The sequence below is a fragment of the Sinocyclocheilus anshuiensis genome, unplaced genomic scaffold (assembly GCF_001515605.1).
Source record: "Sinocyclocheilus anshuiensis isolate Anshui unplaced genomic scaffold, SAMN03320099.WGS_v1.1 scaffold493, whole genome shotgun sequence".
NCBI classification, from domain to species: Eukaryota; Metazoa; Chordata; class Actinopteri; order Cypriniformes; family Cyprinidae; genus Sinocyclocheilus; species Sinocyclocheilus anshuiensis.
In genome coordinates, this window is record NW_015537963.1 from 533069 (window position 1) to 543097 (window position 10029).

The 10029-nt window shown below is 34.7% G+C and overlaps 1 protein-coding gene across 2 annotated transcripts in view; it reads left to right on the plus strand.

The window, feature by feature from the left end:
- The first annotated feature begins 6967 nt into the window (after positions 1-6967).
- LOC107667825 (dedicator of cytokinesis protein 1) overlaps positions 6968-10029 on the plus strand; it is a 288581-nt gene continuing 285519 nt past the window's right edge. For both annotated transcript variants that reach the window (XM_016459540.1, XM_016459550.1), the window contains exon 1: positions 6968-7155. In XM_016459540.1, the coding sequence (XP_016315026.1) occupies positions 7113-7155 (43 nt within the window). In that variant the 5' untranslated portion in view covers positions 6968-7112. The remainder of the gene's footprint in view (positions 7156-10029) is intronic.

A 10029-nucleotide genomic window follows, 5' to 3' on the forward strand; every position in this document is an offset into this window, starting at 1 on the left:
CGTAAAACCTAAAATGTGACCCTGGAGCACAAAACCAGTCATAAGTAGCACAGGTGTATTTGTAGCAATAGCCAACGATACATTGTATGGGTCAAATTTATCGATTTTTCTTTTATGCCAAAAATCATTAGGATATTAAATAAAGATCATGTTCCATGAAGATATTTTGTAAATCTGTATAGGACATTACATTGTAATTTTACGGTAGTATACCGTTTTTAGAAGTGAAAAAGAACCTATAATTTGCAGTGAATAACCATAAATTGACATTCCCAGAATTCCCTGCGTTGTATTTCAAATTTGATGGGGGTTTTTTTGTTGTTGAAATAACTGTTTCTTCTTAGTTTTTTCTTATCAGTTTTGTACAGTAGGGTTGTATGTTACAGCTAATGTTGTTAAATTAATGTTTATTACATTATTTCAGTTCCGTGTGTGTTACCATGATGATGTTTAGTGTTTGTGTGAATGACACTGTGCTCCTATATATGTTAGTATTTAAAAGCTGCTTGTGATGGGCTTTGGTTCATCATATGACTTTCTTATCATCACCTGCTTTAGGTGGTTATCGGTGTATTACAAAGGTACAATACAGATTTCAGTACTTCAATAGGTTGGTATATTAACATTATATCAGTTAATGAAATTACGGTATTTAAATGTAAATTTAATTTAAAACCGTAAAACCTAAAATGTGACCCTGGACCACAAAACCAGTCATAAGTAGCACAGGTGTATTTGTAGCAATAGCCAACGATACATTGTATGGGTCAAATTTATCGACTTTTCTTTTATGCCAAAAATCATTAGGATATTAAATAAAGACCATGTTCCTTGAAGATATTTAGAAAATTTCCTACCGTAAATATATCAAAACCAAATTTTTGATTAGTAATATGCTTAGCTAAGAACTTTATTTGGACAACTTTAAAGGCAATTTTCTCAATATTTAGATTTTTTGCACCCTAAATGGCAATATAAAATCTGCAATATCAGAGTGTATATAGTTATTGAATTGTCTGAATATATTGTTATCAGTGGTGGGCCAGCAAGGCCTTCTCTGCTGGCCTAAACACTATCAGAATCACTGAATTTTTTCCATGAATGTGTATTAAATTATTCGCAATAGTCTATTCTCTTGCTTTCAGATTATGTATAAATCTCAATTTTAAAAAATTGACACTCAAGACCAGGGTCACAAATGTTGCTACCATATTTTTTACTGTAAAATTCTGGCAACCACAGCTGCTGTTTTTTTACCGTAAATTTTACAGATTTTTTTTACAGTGTACATATGAGCAATAATAATAGTGATGCTTGTTTAAGCAAACACCACTAATGATAAAAAAACCCCTCGCTTTATGCTTACTGCAAACAAATCTTTAAAAAAAATACTACACCACTACCATGGTACAGTCAAGGTATCAGATTATTAGATAGCGTAATATATGTGACACTTACAAACCACCAAATTGCATAGTAACACACTAAAAAAAAAACATCAGGACACCATAACAACCACATAGCAACACCCTGGCAACTAACCACGTTGTTCTAGCTTTACATTAGTGAGTTTTTCACATGCAAACACCAAAATCTATTTTTTTAAGTCATACTGAGATGTGGGTTAGAAGCGCATCATGTAACACACACAGAGCTTCTGCTATCCCGTGGTTTGGAGCAGGACATGTGATCGCCTTCAGGCGATTAGCGCTTCAGGGAGTTGAATCAGATGATGAGGTTGTTCATGTTTGTGTCGGGACACCCACATGATCTCTCAATACCACAAAAACACATCTTCAGGGTGAATAAGCTCTGTCCCGGGCTTTCTGTACAACCCGTCCATTCTGCTGCTTCAGGATCAGGATCAACAGCCCTTTGACCTGTAAGAAAGAGAAATCACAAGTGAGATCTCTTGGAAGGTGCTGCTGTGTGTATTTTTTTATTTATTGCTGTACTAAAGCATAAAAATACCATACATGTTTGCAGATATTTAGGAAACATGCTAAGTTCACATACTTGTTTCTCAGAAAACCAATGCAACAGCCAGTTATTCTACTTTGAAATGTGCGTTTGGTGTCGGAATGCCTGCTTTTGTTTTGGTCTATGTGACTCCGCCCACTGCCAATTTCCCCAATAGAATTTCGACACCCCGGGTTGCCAGTTGGCAGAAAACACAGCGTATTGCAGCCATGGAAGCCAGCAAATGAAGCAGGTCAGAGATCGCAGATTCTACCCGACCTAAAAATCCTCAGCATCTATCTAGAAAAACTCTATGAGCAAAGGAACATTAAAATGCAGACAAATCAACTCCTCAACTTACAGTGTAAAGCTTGTCGTCTTTCATTGTCCTCAATCTGGCAAAAGAAAAAGGCCCAGAAAAATAATGTCTTAATAATATTTCTAATAATATGTACTATTCTATAACTCTATATTCAAATACCAATCAGTAAACAATGCATCCTGGCAAACCCGTACATTACTTAAGATATTCAGCTCAGCTACAATTGTGCAAACACTGTGAAAAGTGTGTAATTTTTTTCTGAGTTATTTTTATAGATCTTTTCATCACTTGGCACCTTGAAAATAAAAAATATTTTGTTCGTATTTTTAGTAAAACAGTCTTAAAAATATAAATATTGCATGCATAAAGAATATATGCATACTATACATACTGTTTTTATTATTTATGCATACTGTGTGGGCAAAGTGTGTAATTTTAACTAAAATGTTCTATAAATCTGCTCATCTTACGGTACCTTGGAAATAAAAAATTATATTTTTAATAAGAAAATGTCTTAAAAAGATCAATATTACATGCATAAAGAATATATTGATACAAAACACTGTATACTGCTGTTGGGGCAGTTGTGGCCTAATGGTTAGAGAGTTGGACTTGTATCCCAAAGGTTTGAGTCTCGGTACCAGCAGGGATTGTAGGTGGGGGGAGTGAATGTCCAGTGCTCTCTTCCACCCTCAATACCACGACTGAGGTGAGACCCTTGAGCAAGGCACCGAACCCCCAACTGCTCCCCGGGTGCTGCAGCATTGGCTGCCCACTGCTCCGGGTGTGTGTGTGTTCACTACTGTGTGTGTGCACTTGGATGGGTTAAATGCAGAGCACAAATTCCGAGTATGGGTCACCATACTGGGCCACTTCACTTTCACTTTTTTACTATTTTTGCAGTATGCATATTGTGCTCATTGTTCAGTGTCTTCTAAAATGTTCCTATACATCTTCTCATTACAGGGCACCTTGGAAATAAAGACTTAAAGTAAATCCTAAAGTCTTAAAATGCACTTTGTATAAGCAATTAATGCATACTGCAGAGATATAGTAGTATGTCGTTCTGAACTCAACGAGCAGAACAAGCGGTGCCCCCTGCAGGCGGATGATGAATCTGAGGGAAAGTGTGCGAAGTGTTCTCGTTAGGGGGAAGACTGATATGAAGTATAAATAAACATGTAAAGGCAGACTGGTGTGTGTTAGGTTCGTTCCTCTGATGTTGGGACACGTCAACATTTTTCTGCTGATAATAAGAAATATCTTCATCATTAGAGGAGAGAGAGAAGGAAAAGAGAAATGAAAGCTTGTATGACTCACACAATCAAAAGAGCCCTATCCTGCTCTGTACATCTATTTCATGTTTATTCCCAGCCATTATTTTCCTGTGATCAATTTGGTATTTGTTTCTAATTTTAAGTGGGTAATTTGCTGTTTTGTTCTCTGTGCTTTGGGCCGTGACTCATGCCTCAGCATGGCTTATTCTCTGTATTTACGGAGGGATTGCCTAATTAAAGCTGTCAAATGTCTCAGAGGCTTAGAGCAAACAAATAAGAAAGGCACAGGAGAACAATTAAAGGAATAATTCACCCTAAAACAAAACTTCTGTCAGCATTTACTCCCCTCATGTCATTCCAAACCCTTTTGATGCTATTTCCTCTCTTGGAGATGTTAAGCTGTATATTCATGATGCTCTTTGAAGCTCAAAAGTCATGTATCATAATATCACTTTTACAACTCTCAAATCTTGGAAGAAAGTTTATATATATATATATATATATATATATATATATATGTATATGTGTGTACAATTTTCTGCATATAATATGTGTGTGTGTTTGTATTTTCTCATTTTTTGCATATGTAAAAGCCTGATTAGAATCTATGCATAAAACTGTGATAGTTAGCTTTATTTACGGCACATATATCACCTTATACGCTTCGTTGATGCTGTTGTCCTCTTACACAGTAAAAATGATTTTTCAAAGTTGTAAATAGGATTAATGGAGTATGTTTCTATAATAAAACACTTTATAAGTTCTATAACTAACACTTTACTTAAAGCCTTTATATAATGCATTATAAAAGTAGTTTTAATGCATTAATTATGCCTTATAATGCACCATACAATGCATTACATTGTACAGTCTCATGAATAATTGTAACAACAGTTAATACATTATAACACTCATTGATTCATTGTTACAGTACGCATTTTATATATTGGTTGTACTTATTTACAACAAGATAATTATAATGTATTACAACACACATTATGAATAATTATAATGCATTATACCCTTTAATAACCCTTTATAATGCATTACACATAAAGGCTTTAAGTGTTACCAAAAATACTATTTAAGTCTTTCTACTTCACATTTTGACATTTAACTCAATGTGTTACTTGCTGTTTCTTCCTAATTATTTGTAAAATGTACTACCAATTTCAATATGAAAATAGTTTAAAAGTAATTTTTTCCAAGTTAAGTATAAAGTAGACTTAAAAAAAACTTTTATTAATGGTGGAAGTGACGCCACAACTAAAGGACAGCTGTAGAATTTAATAGAATAACTTTGACTAACATTTGATATTAAAAATGGTCATACAAATATATTTTTAGATGAATAATTTCACTTCTTTAATCATGATTTATTTAAACATAATAATTTATATTTTTTATGATGGAGTTTCATAGTTTTTTTGTTGATTGGGTGTTGGACAAGATAATAATACATAAATAAATTTTAAATGTGCAAAAATTAAATTAAGAATATATTTTTAATGCGACTTTCACATAACAAAAATAAATCTACTAGTTTTAGCAATAATAATAATAGTGCTTGGCTTAGCAAACACCACTAAAAAGCTACAAAATCTCTCTTTCTGCTGGACATTTCACTGGGTAATGATGATGAAGTGTTTGAGCTCTATTCTTCAGGCTGAGAGAGCCAGAGAGAGGTGTTTAATGTGACAGAGTCTGCACTAAACCAACAGGCCTCTGATATATACACTGATGAATGGTAAACAGCCTCTTCACCCTGCTGCGGGGCCAGAAAGCGCTTACTCTAGGAGAATAAATCATTCAGTTCTCATAAAGGCATCTACTGTATCTGTGGGCTAACAACGAAAGCACATTTCTGTAACATTTACACCGAAATTTCAGATGAACGCAAAGGATGCAGGAGCTTCTTTTAATGTTGTTTTAATCAAATACTTACAACATTAACTGCAGGCTACAAAACACAACGGCAAATGAACAAAGAAGTGGAAGCCTTTCATGCATAGATGTCATCTAAAAGGCTCGTTCTCTAAATGTTTAGCATAGTGTAATGATTCAAAAGACAGTCTTTGTCCCACAGAGCAGCTTTAATCGCAAGCATCTGGGGATGGTTTGTGTGCAAAGCAACATACTTTCACAGAAACAACAATTAACCTCAAACAGAGTGATAATTTCTCTGGAAAAGCAGGAATTAAGTGAAGTCGGTGGCTATGAGACAGTATCCCAGAGCAATCTTTTCTAATTGGTCCCCATAATCAAATTTTCAGCAGTCGCCACAGTCTGCAGCTATTTATGACAGTGAAAATTGTCTCGTTATGAGTATTAGTGGATTCATAATGTATTATGCTGTGCTGTTAATTTTGTTTTCCATATTTTGATTAAAAATATTTTTTACTCAAAAACGGAACAGACGCAGTGGAAAACAGATTAGTCTGTCTGGTTAGACCCTGGTTAAAATAAACATTATAAGAAATTATAAATGACATTACAAGGAGTTTCATCATGGTTCATTCAAAATACAAAACATCTGGACTCCTCCATCACAGTAGGCCATCATAAAGTGGCTTAAGGATCTCTGTTTAGATTCAGCGTTTATACATGCGTGCATATAGACATATATACGTATATGATAATGTATCATGATTCCAATAAAAAACATGAAACAGCACAAGTGTTTTCAACATTGATAATAATCAGAAATGTTTCTTGAGCAGCAAATCGGCATATTAGAATGATTTCTGAAGGAAAACGTAACACTGAAGCCTGGAGTAATGATGCTGAAAATTCAGCTTTGCATCATAAATGACATTTTACAATATATTCAAATAGAAAACAGGTATTTTTTCTTAATATTACCGTTTTTCCTGTAGAAAAGACTTTTTTCAAAAACACGAACTATTCCTTTCATAAGAAATTGTGGGAATCACGCCACAGTAAAGGAACAGTCGTGTTTTGGGTAAAAATTGATACAATCTTCATACAAAACATACTTAAAGTGTTTATTTTTAAACACATAATGATTAATATTTCCATAGATTTTTACAGTTTGGAAGCCTGTTGGGAACACGTAAATATATAAATAAATAAATAAATAAATAAACAAATAAAAGTTGCAAAAAATAAATTAGACATTTTTAATGTGACATACATATAACTAATAATAATAAATAATAATAAGTTTAAATAAAAAAAAAAAAATCTACTCCTGGAACATAAAAGTGTCCGGTGTTGAAGAAACATGCCAAGTCACCCCAGTTGTAGTGCTTTTACTTTCCTCTGGTATTTTGGCTGAAATTGCAGTTACCATGGTATTTTTTTGTGAGGGACTGACCGGTCGTCCGGTGACGCTGGTGTCCCACATGACAAAAAGTTTCTCATAATATCTCCCCCTCGCGGTTCATGAGTTCAGTGATGGTGGAAAATGGCGGCTAGATGAGTCTCTCCACTCCTACAGAGAAAAGAAAAAGTGTGTGGAAAAACTCTGGATATATATTTGGAATATCGACAACAAACCTCACGGGCGTCTCACAACAGCTTCATCAGTGAGGATGTCGCGCTGGGTGCCCACGAAGAAGGAGAAGTATGGAGTAGGTGAGTAGAGAAGAACCAAACTTCTTCATGCCCCATTACAAAAGTTTTGGGAGACATTGTGATTAGAGTTTCTCTGTGTTCCCGGCCGGTTTGGATTATTGAAGGAGGACTGTGCTGAAGTGTTTTTTTATGAGTGTGGGTCAGTGCGCTATCGTGTATTTAGAGATGTGTGTGTGTATATGTGAGTGTTTTTTGGTGGAGATTGACACAGACGCGCCTAGTTCCAGTGTTTCTTCCTGCCCGGCGGCTTGAATGGAGCTCATGGATACATTGTTGCTCATTGTTAATCGCGCGTTGATACTTTGTAACAACTTTTCACGCTGATACGTTCTAAAGTTTCGCTCTTGTTGTGTTTGGCGCGGAAGATTCTGAACGCGCTACATTCTAACAGCCGCCGCTGCTGCTTTCAATCGCCCAATTGTTTTGTTTATATCTCAGCGTTCCCACTGTCACGGATAACCTGAAAAGGTTAAAGTTAGGATATTTAAACACTGATTTTCATTCACACGATTTCTGTAGTGAATATACATGGCCTAAAATGAGGATACACAGTGAACTGAAGTGCTCTCCGTATCTAACCCTAATGACTGGAAAACTCGTGCAAAGTTATTGGTTGAAAGGCGTGGGAAGCATGAGGTAAACAAATTCGTTTTATTGGGCTACTATATACGTGTAACTGTTTCTATCTGGGGAGTTTTAGAAACTTTTTTTGTAGCAAATTTGTTAATTGTTTGTGTAAAATAATTTGTATTTTGTGCCTATATCGCATTCAACTCTCTGAAATACTTCATTCTGATTAGTTAGCATCATTGGTCAGCATTATTTCAGTCAATGCTTACCTATATTTCATGTCTTACATTATTTCTCTGCTTATGACTTACTGTAAAAATCAGAAAGTAACAAAACTACTGTGTTCCTATACAATGTGGCCAAGTATGTATAGAACTAGATGTTAATCAGACACATCAGCTGTAAAGGAAAGTTGAACTGTATTTTCTAGGCATTTCTTCCTTCTTGTATGTAATGATAGACTGGAATGTTTTCATGCTATTGGTTGTGCGCTGCCTCATTCCTCCAGCTGTGATTGACAGCTCTGAGTTGACATGGCATGATGTGAAAGCTTGTTTTTGTTAGACTGGAATGTTTTCATGCTATTGGTTGTGCGCTGCCTCATTCCTCCAGCTGTGATTGACAGCTCTGAGTTGACATGGCATGATTAAGCATGAAATAATGCACTGGATGATGTGAAAGCTTGTTTTTGTTTTCCATGGGATAAAAAAACAAAAACTAAAAAAGGTAATTGCAACTTTTTATCTCACAATTCGGAATAAACTCAGAATTGCAAGATTCGGCAAAATGGAAGAATTTCTGCAAGATTTTGCAAAAAAAGTCACAATTACATTTGTTTTAACATTTCCTGCCAGAAACGGGCTTTCACAGGCTGATGCTGTTGGTGTTTTCTAACTGAGCTGTTTCCTTGAACATCCATTGTAGTAGTTAATATATCAAAAATTCACTTAGAAAGTCCTTGGGAAGATCTGTTTTTTTAAAGTTTAGGGATGATTTAAGGATATAAAAGAATCTTAATTCCACCTCAACTGGATAAGAACTTTATAGGTTGCATTAAATGGAGGATCAGTAGGACCTTTTATTGGTGGCAAACTAGTCAATCACATTCTGGTTTTATCTGCTCTCCTTGATGGAGACTCAAAATATCTCTAGCATTAATGTTGGATAAAATGTGTTCTGCTTGCAGGAGGAGAGAAGAGTTGTTCAGCTCTTTTGAAACATTGTGGTTAACACATTGAGTTTGTGAGTGAAAGGTTGCTCTCTGAATGCTGTCTACCTGTTTGTGTTGCTCAGTACTTCCACTCTGAGCTCAAAGGAGCGCAAGGCGGTGTGTGGAAATGTCTAGTCTCTGTTGTGTGTGTGTGTGTATTTTTACCGTGAGGGCGGTAGAATTTTACTCTGTAATGTTGAAATAGTTTTGCCTCAGTGTTGGTGTAATTTAAATTCTCAAGTGCACTAGGTGAAGCCTTTTCTGACTATGGCAGGTAAAAGAGGAACATGTTGAAGCTGTTGAAAGTGGAATCATTTTTTGACTGTTTCCAGATTAAATATACCATTGATTATGTATATTTGCTTGCTTGGATATAAACCGTCTTATCAGTGTACCTTGTTCTTTAATAACATGCACTGATGTTCAGATTGAGCAGATTCTCTGTGGTTTGCATTTTTTTTTCCTCCAGTAAAAGACATGAACCAGGGTTATTGTAGTTTTAGAATGAATGAATGAATTAATTAATTAATAAATTAAAAATATAAAATATTCTACACACACACACACACACACACACAATCAGTTTTTCTGAATGTGTTCATTTTTTTTCATTTTTTTTTAACATATACACACACACATGTATGTATGTATGTATGTATGTATGTATGTATATATGTATGTATGTATGTATATATGTATGTATGTATGTATATATGTATGTATGTATGTATATATGTATGTATGTATGTATATATGTATGTATGTATGTATATATGTATGTATGTATGTATATATGTATGTATGTATGTATATATGTATGTATGTATGTATATATGTATGTATGTATGTATATATGTATGTATGTATGTATATATGTATGTATGTATGTATATATGTATGTGCAATTTCTGAGTGAAAATTGTTTCTACTCTAATTGTTGGTGAGTGATGCATGTTAGGGCTGTTAAAATGGCTGAAAATCTAAATTCAAATTTTCTACTTAAATATGATCAAAATTGCATAATTTCAGTTAGGGTGAAGAAAAGCTTTTGGCTTCTCTCCTGAGGCCACAAGAGGGCGCATCGAGCAAAATAT